Source organism: Pyrgilauda ruficollis, unplaced genomic scaffold (assembly GCF_017590135.1).
Source record: "Pyrgilauda ruficollis isolate IOZ18807 unplaced genomic scaffold, ASM1759013v1 scaffold120, whole genome shotgun sequence".
Lineage (NCBI taxonomy): Eukaryota > Metazoa > Chordata > Aves > Passeriformes > Passeridae > Pyrgilauda > Pyrgilauda ruficollis.
The window spans coordinates 1128769-1147037 of record NW_024510322.1 but is presented as its reverse complement, the minus strand read 5'-3'; the positions used below and the strand labels follow the sequence as shown (position 1 = coordinate 1147037).

General features: G+C 40.7%; 1 protein-coding gene across 2 annotated transcripts in view; it reads right to left on the bottom strand.

The window, feature by feature from the left end:
- Positions 1 to 11414: 11414 nt before the first annotated feature.
- The window catches only part of MTMR12 (myotubularin related protein 12), a 33235-nt gene continuing 26380 nt past the window's right edge, over positions 11415 to 18269 (bottom strand). For both annotated transcript variants that reach the window (XM_041490205.1, XM_041490206.1), the window contains 5 exons: positions 18159 to 18229; positions 17004 to 17176; positions 16145 to 16312; positions 15149 to 15310; positions 11415 to 14154 (listed from right to left, as the gene is read on the bottom strand). In XM_041490205.1, coding sequence (XP_041346139.1) covers positions 13579 to 14154; positions 15149 to 15310; positions 16145 to 16312; positions 17004 to 17176; positions 18159 to 18229 — 1150 coding nt within the window. In that variant the 3' untranslated portion in view covers positions 11415 to 13578. The remainder of the gene's footprint in view (positions 14155 to 15148; positions 15311 to 16144; positions 16313 to 17003; positions 17177 to 18158; positions 18230 to 18269) is intronic.

Genomic DNA, 18269 nt, shown 5'->3' with positions numbered 1-18269 from the left:
TGTTTAATGCAGTGAATTTTTTACAAGTTCAGCTTTGAAAAATCTTTACTTCACATCCTATTGTAACAAATGCTTTACTATCTGCTCCTTGCAATGTACAAAAATACTTATCAACTGATTAAAAAATACATCAAGCCAGATGGTGCAAAGAAAATGTTTCCACAGAGTTGTAATTTACAAGATAAATAGTGATTAGAGCAGCATTCATGTTGTCTAAATAGAGAGTACTTGTGTGCATTCGGAGTGTGTGTAGAATAAAAGTCGAATACTCTTGGTAGGTTTACACCCTTTTGTTATGACCAAAGACCCATGCAGAGAGAAAAATAATGAGTGGTAATTTTAGAACTGTAAATATGAGGTAAACAGAGCCATGGGGTCAGTGAGGGAGAAAAGTACAGATTCCAGGGAGTAGTAGTCACATAACTCAGAAAAGGTGTGTGAGCAGCTGGGAAATAGAGGAAAAATCTAGAAGCATTTGGTAGCAGCCACCTCTGAGCCTCTATAAAAATTGTTGTGAGGGAGATAAAGCTGCATTTCCAAGTTACCTTTCTCCTGAGAAATCAGCCAAGTGCATCGCACTCTCTGTGCTGCTCCTGGCAGAGGTGGCATGCCCTGCTGGTGCGGGGTGGTTTGTACTCCTGATGGCAGACAGGAGGTTGTGATCACAGGGAATGCCAGAAGGTTTTTAAGTCTGGCACAGATGTCAATACCTTCTGTAGTACCTTATACCCAGGGAGCAAAAAACACAGATAAACATTTGTAGATTGAATGCACCGGCAGCCCTGGAAGCGTGTCTAATTAGTTCGCTGAAGTTAGCTTGGAAAACGTGGAAGAATAAAATCCAAGTCAAGTCCTAGGGAGCACTTTGTCTCACCCTCTTGCTGTGAACTGCCCTGCATGGTTGACTACAGCAATGGGAGAAAATTCCAGAAGATGTTTTTTGGAGGGGATGTACTTGCCCTTAGCTGGGGAAGTTCAGAAGTGGGACTCAGAGCACCCCACGGAACTGTCACCTTTCTGTGTTCACCTGTAATCCAGGTGCCTCTGCTGACTGCAAGGTAGAGAGCTTCAGAGTATTATCCTGTGAACTGATCCCCCAAAGGACTAAAACAAGTCAAACATGGATTGATATTTTGGGGGGGTTAATTCTGCGCTGGATCACATCTGTGAAAAAACATCTATCTTCTGTATTGTAAAATGGTGTTATTGCTATATCATTGTATGGGATGGCTTTTAAAGCAATTTCACTGGCAAGCGCTTTACCATTTATGCAAATACATAAATCTGCTGCAAAAGAGCTGCTCTTTAAACAGAAATCTCTTCATAGGGGATCTGCAAATAATTTTTAAAGTGAATCTACCCTGCAAACCACATTCCTAATTAAAATTGTTATGGTAATTTGAATGGTTGGTACAAAGGCTGTTTAGGACATTAACTGCATAATAGAGATTGATGAGCATCTTAGCATTGTTTCTAAGGTTAGCCAATTATTAAAAATTTATTGCTGTCCAGTTGAATAAGTACATTTTCATAAGTCCTGATTGCATTAATGAGCTCATTAATGAGCTACATTAATGAGTACATCCTGCTATGTACTAATATAGCACCAAACATAAGGCTACATGTACAGAACTAAGTAAAGATCACTTTATCACAGAATATTCTGTGTTGGAAGGGACCCACAGGGACCATCAAGTGGATGGCCCATATGGAGATCAAACCCACAACCTTGGCATTATTGGCACCATGCTCTAACGAACTGAGCTCATCTCAGGATTGAGAAGTACAATATTTAACTATGAGACACAGAGCGAGGTAATTCTATAATGTCTCCTGTTTTTTGAAATTAGTATTTGTAGTTATCACGTGAATTCAAACAAAGCAGAAACCTTACTAGTAATCAGGGACTATCAGAAAACTCAGAAAAAATACAGTTTTACCATCAGCCTTGTACTTTCATAGAATGCTTGTGTTTTTGCCTATTAGTGTATTTTTTTCTCTCCCTGAAAGCTAGATTGAGGAAGAAGATAGGGAACTGGAAACGTCAGTGTTGAAGGCAAAGAGAGCTAAAACAACACCAGAAATCCACAGCAATGCTGGAAAGATAACGGGACTCTTTTTCTAGGAATGCCGTTATGGGGAAGGAGGACTCCCTATCCAGAAGCCTCGCTGGCTGCAGAGTGAACTGGCAGCTTGGTGCATTTCCCTGCATGCCCAGACATGCAGCAGCACTGAGCCTGACAAAAACAGTCTTGAAAAACTTGGCAAGAGAGTGGTTTCCCAAAACTCTTTTCTGTATCTTGGAGGAAAAGGAAAGGAAGTGTGAAAAAGTGCTTGCATCACTTGTTCAGTTTAGTGCACTGGTCTATCACTGAGGGCCACTTACTTCTGGATTATTGTATTTATTTTTTTCTAAAGGTGCTAAGTTCTTGCAAATGTTACCTTGATCTGGCCAGAATAAGCTTTCCTTTCCTCTTGAATCCACTTACATTAAAACTCCAAGCCAGAGCAATGGTATCTGTCTGCCTCAGAGCCTCGGGCTTAGAGCAGCAGCAGTGTGTGGCAGGTGACCCTCAGATCACTTTCCTGTGCAGCTTCAGAGCTGGCTATGCAACACATCGTCCCAAAAATCTGCCTCCCACAGCTCCTGGGGGCAGTGGGATGCTCACAGCAATAACCTACATCAGTGAAGCCAGGATTAGACCTTCAGGGCTCAAATTACTTCCCCAAGGAAGAGAGATGGAAAACGATTGCAGCTAAATTATCGCTGGTTGCAAATTAAGATGGAAGTTGGATACAAAATCTTAGTGGAGAAACTCAGCCGATAACTGGTAATAAAAATACATCCAGCAGCCTAAAAAGGTGGCCCTGGTGTGGTGCAGGAACCTCCAAAGAGCAGGAATGCGTCTGTGAGGGAGGCCCTGGGCTGCAGCAGAGGAATGAGAGGAGCTGCACAGTGTATCTGTGTTTTCACCTGCATAGACAGTAAATCAAGATTACTCTGCCTGGTTTACAAGGCATCTTTGGAAGAAAAAAAAATCTCATTGTACTCTTGCTGAGGTACAACAAATGACCTCTGAGCTTTCCATATTTAACACAGAATATGTCACACTGATGAGTCAGCCATCTGCATCAAGGTGTCCTACTTTGGTATGTATGGCCTTTTCTCACTAAGTGTTTTCCCTAATATTTACTTAGGTACCAGCTTAATTCTCTTTGCTAAGGGATAAAACAGTGGTTTTAATTAATACCTGTTTACTACACAGTTAAGCCCTTCAGAAAGAAAATTTTAGAAAACCATGACCCAAGAAGCAAATGCATGAGCAGAACAAATGCATGAGCAGAAGACACAAGATTTTACTGGTCTTAGTGGTCAAAACACACCTGTGGCTGAAACCCAGCAAGATAATCTCCCACTGCTCAGAGCAGGAGAGCAGGACCAGACACTGCGCCAAAGCAAAGAAAGCACTCCTTATCCTGGAAGCATGGTCCCACTCTGAAACACAGCTCTGCAAAAAAAAACCCAAAACCAAACAATCCCAAACCCAAAATTAGGACTTTCCCTCTTCTTTAAATCAAATGTATTCTGTTTCCCTCTGTGCAAACTCAGCCTGGAACGGGAGAACCAGCTTGGCCTGTCACCATCAGTCATAAACACCCTGCAGCCAAAACCAAAACATTACTTACATCTGCACGACCCCAAGGTTATCAATTGGCCTCAGACATGAATGTCACATTTGAATATGTTTGTGTTCATCATTGTTAACACAAGGCTAGCACAAAGTGCTAAGTGTTTCTGACATCCTGTTTTATGACAGAAGCTATTTCTGATGCTTTTCAAGGCCATGTTGCTCTTAGCTTTACTATTGCATTGGAAGTAAAACTTCAGTAAATTATTTTTATGAAGCTGTGGTTGAAGCAAACTGTAGCAGGGACTTCATTTTGCCATTAACATGACAAAATATAGCATAGAATAAGAAGGACCAAGACTGTTTAGGGAAGAAGATGACATTTTTACCATTTTCCTTTGGCACGTTTGTTTTGGAAAGATGATGTTGCACAGAAATTTGAAAATACACAGACAGATAAAACTATTTCAAAGTAGACTTTTTACTATGGCTCTTTAGCACAGCTGACAAAAGTAAAAAAAAAAAAAAAAAAAAAAAAAAAAAAAAAAATTTCCAATTTTCCCTTCACCCCCCAGTTTCCCTTCTTTTTTGGCTCTTTTTCACAAGCTACAAAAAAAAAAAAAAAAAAAAAAAAAAAAAAAAAAAAAATCAAGATTCCTAATTCTCCTTCATCTGCCAGTTTCCCTTCTGCAGGAAGACTGGGCAGTTGGCCAGCTCAGTGTCCAATAGGTTACTCCAGTCAGGAATAAAAGCTTCTTTGATGAAGTTTGGTTTATTTACAATAATGTAAGAAGCCCTGCTGCTCTGAGCACAGGATAAATCAAACAGCTGGGGACAGCTTCTGTAACACAGCTCTTTGAGCCAGCACCTGACCCAAGCACCATTTTGAAAGGCTTCTCCTCTACCAGTTCTCCACAGAGCAGTCCTTCACTTCTTGCTCCTCACTGCCATCAAACACATCTCAAAAATCTGATGGAATTGGCCCGCCAAAGTGGCCACTGATTGGTGGCACAGCTACTCCCTGCCCCATATGAGACAGACGGCCTAGACTGCCATAGCTCATCAGTGAGGATTTGGTGGTGGCCACTCTGAGATAACTCAGTTATTTATGCAACATGTACCTTCTCCTAGCAGGCCCAGGGAGACATTCAGGAGGCTTAGGAGATCTGAATCAATGGGTGACTCTCACTGAACAAGCTCATCCTGCAAGCGTGGCCGCCTGGGTGCCCCTGCTGGCAGACCAACAGTTAAACAAACTGAACAAATAATAGAGACACATGAAATATTTGTCAACACCTTTTAAACTCAGCTGTTGGAATCTGAAATGTAAGGAGTTCTCAGGACTTTGAGCCTGTAAGCTAAAGTTTAGAATTAAACACAGGATTTGATTTGAGACCTTGGAAAAGGCTTCCAAACTTAGGTACTAGAAGCAAGAATGTGGATTTATGATTTAAAGCAGGGACATGTTGAATTAAGAAGGTTTAGAGTTTTGGAGTTTAGGATATATAAAAAATAAAAGTAGTCACAAAGGTAAACAAGAAGTTTAGAATACTGTAGCCTTGTGTATCATAGCCTAAGAAATCTTACTCTGTAACATGAGTCCATAAGATGAAATACTTAAGCATTGGGTCAAAAACATAAATATCCTTATTAGCAGTGTTTTATTGGTCAAGAAATCCCTAAAAGGTCTTACAGCTAAGGGTAGTGTGACCTTTTGAACCATACAGTAAGAATGTGAGCTGAACTCACCCTTCCTGTCTATGTAAAGATAAAAGAAATAAATAACATAATCTAAAAAAACTCAGAAATCCCATCTCTAACTCATTCAAAATTCCTTCAAAAATCCCCATATTCAGCCATAGACTGAAAATCCTGCCATAAAGATTTTCCAAAAGCTCACACAGTTGAAGAGATGCTGTTAAGGGATGCAGTTGTGTTTAAGTGTTTGTGGTGGGTTGGCCTTGGCTGGCACCTGCCAAGGCCACTCTGTCATTCCCCTCCTCAACAGGGCAGGGGCAGAACATAACATTAAAGGCTCATGGGTTGGGATAAGGACAGGGAGAGGTCACTCACCAGTTACCACCATGGGTGATGGCAACTGGATGAATACCTGCAGATGTTACTTTAACTTACTGCCAATTAAATCAGAGTTGATTAATAAGAAGTAAGAATGAATCTTAAAAAGGCCTTCTTCTTTTTATGGAGAGCATGCCCCCCTCTTTTCCCAGGCTCAGCTTCATTCATGGTTTCCCTGCCTCCACTCCTCCCATGACACAAGGGGACAGGGAATTGAGGATGAAATCAGTTCATCAATGGTGTCCCTGCTGCTCCTTCATCATGGGGAGGACTCCTCAGACTCTTCCACTGCTCCAGTGTGGGGTTCCTTCCAGTGAGATAGTCCTGCATGGACTTCTCCAAGGTTAGTCCTTCCCAGAGGCTGTATTTCTTCATGGAATGTTCCAGTCTGGGTCTCCTCCCCAGGGTGCAGTCCCTCAGGAACAGGCTGCTCCACTGTGGGCCCTTTGTGGGGTCACAGGTCCTGCCAGGAGCCTGCTCCAGTGTGGGCTGCTCTGCTCTCCACAGGTCACAGGTCCTGCCAGGAGCCTGCTCCAGCACAGGTTCCCACAGGCTCACAGCCTCCTTCAGGCACATCCACCTGCTCGGTGTGGGCTCCTCCAGGGCTGCAGGAGATCTCTGCTCCCCCCTGGGCCTCCAGGGGCTGCAGGGGCACAGCCAGCCAGTGTCTTTTCCCCATCTCTCCAAGGAAAGAGTTAATTCTTCTTTACTTTCTTCAGTTCAGGTGTATTAAAGAATTCCTTTTCAGTCCTGTGATTAAATTTACCTTTTTTCAACTCCAGTTTGGCATGCTCAGGTGTTATTTTACTGACTAAATGTAACTTTTCAAAAGAAATTTCTTGGCAGAGAACAGCCATTTACAATGCTCCCCTAACAAATGCAAAGATGTCAGTCAACTTTTCCCTCCATGTGTTGCAGCAGGGGAGACATTTTCCTTCGGAGGCTGGAGCTGGAAGGTAGCAGGCTGTACATTAATAACTGAGAGGGAAAATGTCCAAGGAGGAGAAGGATGTCCATCAACCTAGACAGAATATTAATGTCAGCAACCAGCACAAGAAGGGCTATTACTACTTTAATAAAACCCAAAGATTATAAAAAAGTTTATGTTCAGTAATTTCCTGCTGTCTAAATCATTCTGGGTCCCTGGTAATTGTATTTCAGCTGTTTCTAGCATTCATTATTACCTGCAGAACTCCAGAGGTTTGCCATATTCATGCAGCCTCTTACTTAATTCCAAGCCATTGAGTAATGGTTTTACTATTACTGTACTTCTTTTCATTAACTTGCCCTTTTTATCATCATTTCTGCCAGACAGCTATTCAGCTGCAATTTGAATCATAAATAGGACCATTGCTTTCAGAACAACATTAGGCAGAAAAACTTTCATGGAAAATTAGGGAAAGTACTAGATTCTACACCTGAGAGAAATAATGGGCAGATTATAGACTGAGCAGACCACCTGCATTAAACCTAAATACAAATGAGAAGTAAGTAAGTAAAATATGCTAAAGGAGTGTGGGGGAGTAACCAATCAGCTCACCTATGTGTGGCTGAAGCTTTGAAGAGAACAGCAGGAACGCACCAGGAATCCAAACCACCTTCTGAGCAATGCCTGCTTTTAGATTACAAGTCAGAACACGATATTTGCTTTTCAGCAGCTGCCCTCAAACTGCTTGCTCACAGCCCAGGCAGCAAAATGGTATTTAAGACTGCCAGCCCAACCAAAGCACAGCCTAAGGAGCTACAGGCCTGAAGAGCATCAGAACATGTTTGATGGCCATAAACTGAGTTCACTGGGTTTGCTCACCTTACTTACCTTCCTGCTGTGGCAAACAGGTCAGATCCAATGCAGCTGTGCTTTAAATCATCCTTGTAAGGCTTCTACAGGCAACCTCAAAACACAGCTGGTTTGGATTGTGTTTCTTTCTTCCCTGTCTTTTTGTTTTCCCTCAGAATGTTAAATAGTTGGAGTTGGCCATGCGTGCTATTTACAGCATTTCAGCTCGCTGCACATTAGAGGTGGTTCCCAGGATTTATCTCTTTTTCAGCAGCACAGCAGCTGGAGAGTGACTTTTCCAGCACCTGTGGTTCCACCTTTCACCTCATCTGCTCTGCCTGGGGGCTGCCAAGTGAGAGGGGCATCCTCAAACAATCTGCTCCTCTTGTTTCCCCCTGCATCCCCACGGGGTGATTTGGATCAACGAGCTGATCTGATGGAAAGCTAATCCACAAAAGCAAAACACTGATTTCCATAAAGTCAGCTGGCAAGCAGCAGTGTGAGGGCACTGCTGGGCAGTGATTAGCAGATCGGGTGTAACCCAATCCCAAACCTGGTGGGAGAGCAGACCATCGTTCTGCTGTCACTTGTGCAGGCACTATCACAATGAAGTGCTGAATCTACAGGAGATGTATTGCACTAGAAAACACATTTTGGGATTACCACCCTGCTTTTGCTTTGATGCAGTTTTTGTTTGTGAAAAAGTGCTGTGCAGGAGGATTTTACTCACTCTAAATAAATTAAAATAAAATAACAATAATAGTACAATAACAATACAACTTCCTGAACAACCATGCTCTGTATTGGCAGGGAAGTAAGAGACCTTGTACTTTGAGAACTGTTTTAAGTCATCTGTTGTACTTCTCGTCTGGCTTTCAAATATTCCCACCGCCTCTTGCAAAAGGAAAAACTAAGTGCAGCTGGCAGGTATAAAGCCAGTATTTTCCAAAGTTAAATGAACACCATCAGAAAAGGAAGAAATATTTTCTAATGGTGAATCCAAAGTGGAAAGTCTGGGATGGGAAACTGGAAAATACAGGAAGTGACTTGTAGGAAACTAACTGGGTTCATGTGTATAGTGCACTCAAGGATGGTGGTGAGGAACATTCTGTTTTGATTTATGAATTGGGGTCAGAGTGAGAGTGGAAATATATTCTTGCATCACCAAAACATAAAGCAATGAGCACTTACACCCTCTAGATAAAATTAGCATCTCTGTCATCACATTCATGCATAAACATACTTTCAATTAATGTCTCCTAAACAAAAGGAAATTAGTCCCACTGATTGCAAAGTGAACCCATGGAGTTCTGACTTTTAAAAGTCTTAAGAAGACTTGAAGGCTTACACTCTATTAGCAAAACTGCACATTATTTCTAGTAGTGTTAGCTGTTCTTAATTGGAATTTTTCTTCAGATAGCAATAATTATGGTTTGTAAATTTCAGAATTCGTACAAATATCAGCTGGTTTGCAGGAAATTCAGTGGAGGGACGTCCCGAAGGGGTGATCATCTTTCCCCTCCGAGGCCAGCTGCCGATGTAGTGGTTCCATAGACTGAATTTTGGCTTCTACAGTATAAGGAAAATTTTATTTCAGGACCCAGAAACAGACAAAATGCAATACTTTAAAAAAAAAAAAAAAAATTGCTGTAAGAGAAAACTGGGGTACCTGACTTTACTGCAAATGAGCAGATTTTCCTGTTTGAGATAAGCATTGCTTTTAGCCTGAGAACTTCAGATTTGGATCATGCCTGAGCTGCAGGTACAGAGGTTTCTGTTGCATTCTCCTACCCTGATTTCCTTACTAACGACTCTGGGCATCTAATCCATGTTCTGTCCGTCACCTGCTTTGAAAACTACTAAATAATTTTGATGGTATTTGACAAAAAATGATTTCAAAATTTTCTAGATTCCAACAGGCAATCTGGAGGCTACGTGGCCAGGCCATGCCAAGTCTTGAGCATTACCCGGTCCCCCAGGAACTGAGCCACAGCGCTTGAGTTGTCCAGCAAGTCCAGCGGTGACAAACCTATAAACTGCTGGAACAGCACATGACTTAGGAACAGGGAGGAGATGGATGGAGACCGAAGATGTTCTGGCATGGGCGAGGGCAGGAAATGTCAGAAGAAAGGACGAAATTAAGTGGTGGCCAGAAAGTCAAGGCCACAGGAAATCAGTCTTCTTACATCTGCTGTTCATGAGAAAAATTTACAAATGCTTTTCATAGGCATGTCTTATTCACCTGCTTTAAGCATCAAGGGATAACATTAAGGTAAGTGCCTATTCGTTTTACTGGGTTGCTACACGAAAACCAGGGAAAACAAATGCTTGCTGAAAGCACAGCAACATGCTGCAATTGAGCACCAGCATTTACTGCTCTAGCTCTACAGGGCTCTACAGCAGCCAAACCACGGCAGCACTGTGCATCCACTGCCCGTCCAAACACTTGCCAAGATAGTAGCAGTCCTCTATTACATTTTCTCAGCCTCCACAGCATTTTTGAAGTTGTCACCCCAGTCAAACTCAGCACCCAAGCAGAGGGAGTTCTCTGGGGCTCAGAACTGTGTGTAAATGTCTGGCCATGCCCTTCTAACAAAGGCTGAAGAACCCCATTGCCTTTGTACTCAACAAGGTGGTGCCTTCCCCACATGTCTCCAGCTCAAGTATTAGCTCTCCTTATCTTCTGTGTCCACTCCTCTCCAAGTTAACTCTATTACCCCACCAAGTTCTGTCATCCTGCAAATGCTGGCAAAAAGCATTTGTTACGCTGACTTTATTACAAATCAAGAAAAAGGAAGCAAGACCCTCAGAAGGGTTTTGCCCCTTCTACTCCTCACCCTCCCCAATTCACCCTGGAAAAGCATGTATAATTCTGTACACAGAATGCTTTTTTCAGACTCGGCTAAGTCACTACTCAAAATCTCCTTCCTATCCTAGAAAATGAAGTCCTTCACACAATTTTTAGAGATCTATGCAAAACCTAGCTCTTTGTGAAGGAGCACCCAGCCATAAATACTGCATGAGGTCTCCAGGTAGTTTAGAATGAAGGTGACCTCTGCTGTGACAAAACTCATCCATTGTAAGAAATCATCAGCAGAAAGGAATAAATTATACTTCTGTGCTTCAAGCACAAAAGGGAAAAGCTTCAGCTGGAGCAAAAGATCAGGAGGGCAAGCTGGCTGTAACACCTTAATGAAGTGCATGTTTGCATTCCCTTATGCTGCACATCAACAGCTGAACCTTTTCAATAGTGAATACAATCTTAAATCAAAGCCAAGCGGTCAAAGTACAATTGCTGGTCTTTAGCAGGTGTGGGTGAGGCAGAGGCACACCTTGTACAACATGACCCACAGCTACTGCTGTGTGGGGCTTCAAGAACAAAGCTGGCACAGTCTTGTAACGTTCATGGGTTTTTAATGTGTGATTTGTACTAGTGCTGCTTTGACCAGGGGCTAGCAATTTGTAGTGTCTTGGAAAAAAAGTGTAATTTAAAAACCTGTACTCCACAGCTTACTGTGGCCACCTCAGTCCATCTCAAACGCACATCTGGTTTGAGAAACACTCCCCGTGGCAATTTCAAGTGGCTTAGTGTAACAATGCAAGAATAAATTTCAACCTGGACATGGGGGAAGTATATTGCTAAGACAGAAACACTCTTTAATAACCCCCCGAATATAGACACTCAGCAGACAATTTCTAGATCACGTTTAACTTCCCACAGCCATCCTACTTCATTGCACTGAACTGTCCTCTCTCCTGCACTGGTGGCATCAGAAGTACAGCCAGATCAAAACTGGACAGCTTCCCCCTCGCAGTCTGTAAAAATCAGGATATAACCTGAAAAGCCTTGCCACTGCAGATTGTCAAGTCTGCTGTGATTTAGTGCATCACTTGCAAAGTGGACCTTAAACATACACTCTTATTTCAGGATGAATAATTCAAAGTATATTTTATTGACACTGTTCAAACAGCTTGGAGAGAAGAAACAGTATTTAAAAAAAAGAGGGAGAAAAGAAGACAAAAACCTGTAAAACTGCTAGCTTGCATTCAGTGTTAGAACTTGGAGGTATAAACAAAAGCCTGGAGTAAAAATATGAAGTATATTTCCAATCCCTTCAGTGCAGAAAACCAGCAACAATGGTATTTACTCTACATTAGAAGTGTTCCCATGTTCAAATCCAGATATATACTTCTCTTCTATATATATTTTTGATAACTTATGTACAAATAAGATGTCCAACATCTGTTCTTTAATACAAATATGTAATCTTCATGACTGAAACATTACAACAGTTTGATCGAAAGTATAGAAAATCATTGTAACCTTTTTTTTATGGCAGTGTTTAAAAAACTCCACCCTTGAACCCAAATGACCTTAGAAGGACAAGTATTTCTTCACCGTAAAAATACACTGCTCATTCAACATGCAAAGTATTATTGCATACATGAGTCACATGAATTACAATTAAGCCTGAAGGAAATGTGCTGTACAGCCCATTCCAGCAAGTGCTAGCTGTAAATATCACAGAAGAAAGCAAAGTACTACTCTATTTTTAAATAAAACACTACAAACTCAAGTATTGTCCTCGCACTAAGATTTTAAGGCAATTAAGAGCTGGAAAGCTTCAGTTTGGCATAGCTGCATCAAGCTCTCCCCTTTCCCAGTTATGAGAATTTGTTTTCAGAGGGCTGCTGATGAATTGTTGCTATATATTAATACAACTCAGTATGAAGTGATAAGTCTGTAACAAAAGTTTAATATCCCCAAGTTTCACCGAGCTGATCAAATTTAAGCAACAGTTTATCCACCAGCTAAGTTTTCCAGCATGGATTTCTAAATGGTTATGAGAACAGAAAAAATATTCAATGTGTAACCTCTCAGTGTAACTGATTTTAAAACTTGAATCCATTCTTGGGGTATTACAGAATTTAAGAGTTAAAAACAGATCTGACAGTCAAATAATATTCAGCTTTACAAAGGATAACTATTTGCAGTAAAAATTTGTATAAACATACACACAGTAGATCCAAGTCAACAGGCATTTCTTTATGGCTTCTTTCACTGAGGTACTGTTATAACATCCAGCAACAGGACACGAGTGTTCTATAAACACCACATTCATAAGCTGTACCACCAACTCATGGCAAGTGGTAACAGACTGCAAATCCTGCTTCCCTGCAGGACTACAGGAAAAGAGTCTTCCCTGCTATGTGGAGAGTCTCAGTGCAAGCTACAGAAAGCCTTAAAGGCAACTGGCATCAGTGGGGGAAAGTTCCAATAAAAGTCTCCCTCTGCTTAAAAGGAGAAAAAATACTCATGGCAAATTGAAATCTCAATTTGTTAAAATTAAGAGCAAACATAAAATTCCAAGGCAGCAAGGGCACGTAGCACAGCAGCCATACATTAAGACTTGAAATGTGTCATTAAGCTCTTGCATCTGACCCTTGAGCTAAGTGCATGCACAGGCTCAGAGCAGCCAACCTGTGACCATGCCACCACACAGACCAACAGTGACAAAGGGGAAGGGGCAAGCACATGACTTCTGTTGATCCAACAGTAGACAGAAAACCCCTGGTGATCACAAGAGTATTCCTCAGCTGTCAAAAGCTGACTTGTGAGTGCACAGTTAGTTGCATCTTTCACTGTTTACATGTGGGGGGAATTTGCAAATCACAGTACTCCCAGTACTCTTAGCCTAAGGGGAAAGAGATGTTCTGTTAAGATAGCATGATTGTTGCTATATGCATTTATCATTCTACCTTCACAGCAGAAAGTATTCTTTTGCTGTTTTTCTTTTTTTTTTTTTTTTTTTTTTTTTTAACATAGTGGCCATATTGTTGCTACAGCCAAGACTCCCATTTTTATTACACCTGTGCTAAAAATATGGTTCTGCAATAAATATTGTTAGAGTGAAATGGAGGTTCAAAACATGCTCAGTTAATTACAGCAAGTAGCTCTTTCCAATCAAGGATTTTTAACCCCACAAACCCATTAAACAGTTTGCAGATGCTCAAGTTCCTTATATGAAGATACAGCACAACATTTAAAACTCAGTGCTTAACCACATACAATCCATACTGTAATCTATATACATGTTATAACATATCCCCACTTAGATCAACAAATTCATCATCCCTCTTGACCAAGTCATCTTCATCTTCCAAGTCTTTCCAGGTGCTAGTGGGTAAAGCTGGTTTGACAGACTGTCTCTGCAGTAAAGCAAATGGAAACAAGGATGACAAACGGGCAGAATTTCTCAGCATGGGAACAGAATGCACATCTCCAGAAACAGCCTGACTGTGTTCTTCATCCATTTTCACCTGCAGGCTTTGCACTTCCTCCATCAAGTCCAAAATCTTGGCAGCTGTAGCTATTGTTCCACCACCATGAAGCTGGGCCTCAGGAATCCATCGTAGGTAACGCTGTGCCCAGACTTTGATTTCGGGGCCGTCGATGCGCGGCAGCAGGAGACCGTGGTAGTCGACAGGTTTGCTATGCCAGCTGTCATAAAACTCCCTTAAGCTATTAGGGGGCTCATCTGAAGAATTTATGAACTTGCCAATTCTTTTACCCAGAATGTTTTTAATTAAATGATCTGTTTCCTCCCTGAAAAATCCTCTCTTCGTGGAAGGCTTTGCCTGTGTCAGTGGCAAAGAAAGTTGCCGTTGATGCTTTAAGAGGAAAAAAAGGCAAAATACTCTGATAAATATTAATGGAGTGGGACTTCAGAAAGCAGTTTCAAGAGGAAGAAAAAAAAAGTTGTATTCAGGAATTTCTTGCAAGCAATAGTCACTTGACCTATACAGAAAAGCAGTGGCTGTGTTTAAATTGTAACTTTTCAATACATCAAGTACTTTACAAGGCATACTGAGTGTAGCCAGCTTCCTTCCCCGCTAACCAAATGTAACACTGATAAAACAATTGTCTTTGAAAAAGCCAAATCCTTTGCTTACATTTAAGTATTGCCAGTGTCCATGTTTAGGTTAAGCTAGTTAGAAATCAGAGAGCACTTTATTTATAGGTTTTTATCCAGTGGTCCCTCACTGCATCTCAGATAAATTCTGTAGATCATACTGGCAGTGTCTCACATGAGAATGCTTTATACAAGAAAAAATTTAACCAATGAATTGCAATTGAAAGAGGCTACTCCAAAAACTTTTCCCTGAGTTTGTGATATGTGCCAGTAATGAGGAGGTCCATCCATAATCCTTCCATAATCCTCCATACTCCAGACAGTTTTTTGCTGTTGTTGGTCCCCCTCCCACTCCAAGTGCACACACACACTCCAGTTACACTCAGAGAAAATTAGGGAGGCAATTACAAACCTCTGTATTTCAGTCAGGTACTCCATGGAACAACTAAATGAACTCCCTTCAAACACATCATTGCAACTCGCCTGAATATTAAATCTCATGACTTACCAACAGACTTGTATAGAAGTATGAAGAAAAATAATCCCTAACTTCACAGCTATGAACTATAAAACAGTTATTTACTGTGGTGCATGCAAGCTGGGTTCTTACGATCCAGATGGGTCTGAGGTATACATGTACTTTGTCAATTAAAAAAAGTCTGCACCAATACTTTCACTGTGAGGGCATTTGAAATAAGAGATGTGCAAAATATTTCTAGAATTAAAAAACAGCTTAGCAGCACATATCTTACTTTGAACCGTGCAGTCTTCCGTTGACTTCTATCTGGTTTTGGTTTCTCTGCATAAAGAGGGTTGTTCAGGAAAGCCAGGGCCTTGGGGTCAAACTGCACAGACCAGTCCCACACAGTAAGGAATCTGAAAGGACCACTTTGTGTCTTGAGGCTTTCCCCACTCTGCCAAAACAAACAGGTCACATTTAATACTGCTAGAAGGGAATTCTGACCAAGTCAAGGTGAAATAAAAAAACTGGCTTTTCAGAAAAAAAAAAACAACACAGAGTTGCAACAACACTCTTGCTTTCTGTTCAATAACTGAAAACAACAGTGCAATCAGACTTTCACAGATGAAAATAAAGTAAAATATTCTCAGAAAAAAAAGATATTTTGGAACTTGGGCAAGAGATAGACTTGTTTGGATTCCTCAAACACAGGGGGCACATTAGGATTCCAAACACCAAAAGTTGGAACTGCAGTCATGCAGTGCTACTGGTCTAGATTTTGTGATCAACAATTTATTTGTATGAAAGACAGCAATCTTCACTTTTTCCTTTCGTCTCTGTGCAGCCTTGCAGAGGATAGTCCCATTGCTTCCAGCTTCTTAGGCTAGAGAAGAGCATGAACCAAATATAAATCAACATTCAGGAGATGTTGATTTTGGAATACACTATATATACTATATACAGTATACTATACAAGAATTTAATAGATAACTTATTCTGCCAGACAGCTGGATATTCCTTGCAGGTTAAGGAGCTCCAGTTTCACTGAAGGACACTAAACATGAAACTGCAGCTACAAATTACAGGTAATGTATTCCTTCTGTCATCATAAACTCCTAAGTCCTGAACTTGCCTCCCTATAGCCAAAATTTCACTTGTTCACCCTTCCAGGCAGTTCCATGAGTAAGGAAAAAGTTGCTGTTGGGAATTAGCTTTTTTTGGCTGTTCCTTATTTGTTGGTCAAACTCATTCCCCAAAACACTGCATCCACAAAATACCAAACCCTTACCTTATTAGTGTCTCTTTGATGTTGAGAGTTGAAGAAGAAAGTGCTAAAAATAGGCACATAGAGGCTGTCTGACAAGACAGTTAAGTAAGTTTCTGTGAACTCAAATGCTGGAGGATACTGTTGTACCAGCTGCCAAACACAATTTAGCAGGAGCAGAAAAACAGGAGCCTAAGTAAACAAAATATTTCATCAGTTTAAAAAAAAAGTTAAAATTGTTCCACCATGCAAACTATTTATTTTATAGTATCAAGTGTCTCCAAATACAAATCTTAAGGCAACTACTGATTAACTACAGAACTGCTGCATGTACATTTGGCTGAAATTTGAAGAAGTATTATCTGAGCTTTCCTTGGCCAATTATTGACAGAAGAGATGAGCATTTTCTACTCTGAATTTGAAACTTGCCACTACGAAGCCTTTTAAAGGTGGCAAAGCAAAACTAGTTTATAGCAATTCTTGATCAGAATTAGTCAGTTTACACCTATTACTTCCATTTGAATAGCAATCTGATCTAGTCCAAAAGCAAGACAGTAAAAAGTTGATCTCCAGATGTGACAGGAAGAGGCAATTAACTTATTTCTGTGGATGCTACTGCCATTTAACATGGTTTTCAGGGGCACAGGATACATGACTTTCAAAAGACTCCAAGACTGGGAAATTTTACATTTGCTCTCTTTAATAATAAAGCCATTGCTGACCTCTAAACAGCAAAACCAGTGACACTGTACAAACATCAACCCATAAAACAAAACACAAGATCCTCAGAGTAACTGGAACTTCTGGACTAACAGGTAATTCCCTCCTCATACTGAGTAAGGTTATAAATAGTAAGTAAGGAAAACAATTTTAAAAATCATACCTCCTCTTTCTCACTTTTGTGTAAGTGGTTACAGCGATCCAAAAAGCCATGTCCCCCAATCACCCACTCCTTCTGAATGAGGCTCTGAAACCCTGACTTTGTTCTGCTGTATGAATCCATCATCACTTGAACCAGACTCGAGATTACACAGCACAGATCAGTAGCACTCTCCTCTACAAAAGAGAACAGAAACTACATTTTACACTGAGCCATTCCTCAAACATTATGTAAGAAAGCAAAGCATTGCCATGTTCACATAAACAAAACTATTTCAGGATCAGAGCAGCACAGACATTTTCGCAAGTCAGAGAGAAGTTAATCCATGATTCCAAATTTAAGGTTACTTACATGCTTATCCTAGGAAAGTACTTTGACAATAAAACCTCCAAGCCCCAACCCTTACTACTATAAGTAGTGCCTTTCAGTCTCCCACAAGCACACACTGCCCCTCAGCCCAGCCATTTGTCCTCACCCTTCCTATCCTCCACACCTCTTTTCACAAGGTGTGAAACTGCCTCCTCATGCAACATACAGTCCTTTCCAAAAGGTGCCTCCAGAAAACACCTCTTGCCTGTGCTAGGCTTCTCAAATGGCAATATGTGTGAAAAACTCAACTAAATTACCAATCCAGGAGTCACTTAATGGTTAACTTTTGGTTTGGTTTTACATGTGATTACTCAGTCTAGGAAAATAAACTGCTCAAAATGTTTACAGTAAGCATATTATTCCATGTATTTTTAATAAAGAGTCTGCAGAATATCCAACATGTGTCTAGAAGATATAAAGGTTATTTTTCAAAGTTTTCATATTACTGGTCCTTTGTGTAGATATGGTTCCCCTGCCCCTTAAAGTACAGCAAAGGGCCTAGGAGACCTTAAATAAAATAAACTTGGAAATAGGAATGTTACCTCTTCTATATGCAAGACTCTCCTGCCAATTTATCAGAAGCTTTTTCATTCATACCCTGGAACTGTGCTTAATATGTTTTCTTTAACTACAGGAAGCATTTCCAGAAGTGTGGGAGATTCAGGTGTCTTTACTTGAGTTCTATATGAATTTTCGTAAGTCTCTACCGTAATTATAAACTTACAGCTTATGCTACTTCAGAATGAATTTAAACAAATCAATAATAGGACTATCTCATTAAATTCTTACCTATGAGGAGAACATTTGTATGCTGTATTTCCAGACACTCAGCAACTTCTATGGCTTTCTTCAAGACTCTCCTGTTTTGGTACAGGAAAAGTGGAGTAAAGTTTGTTATAT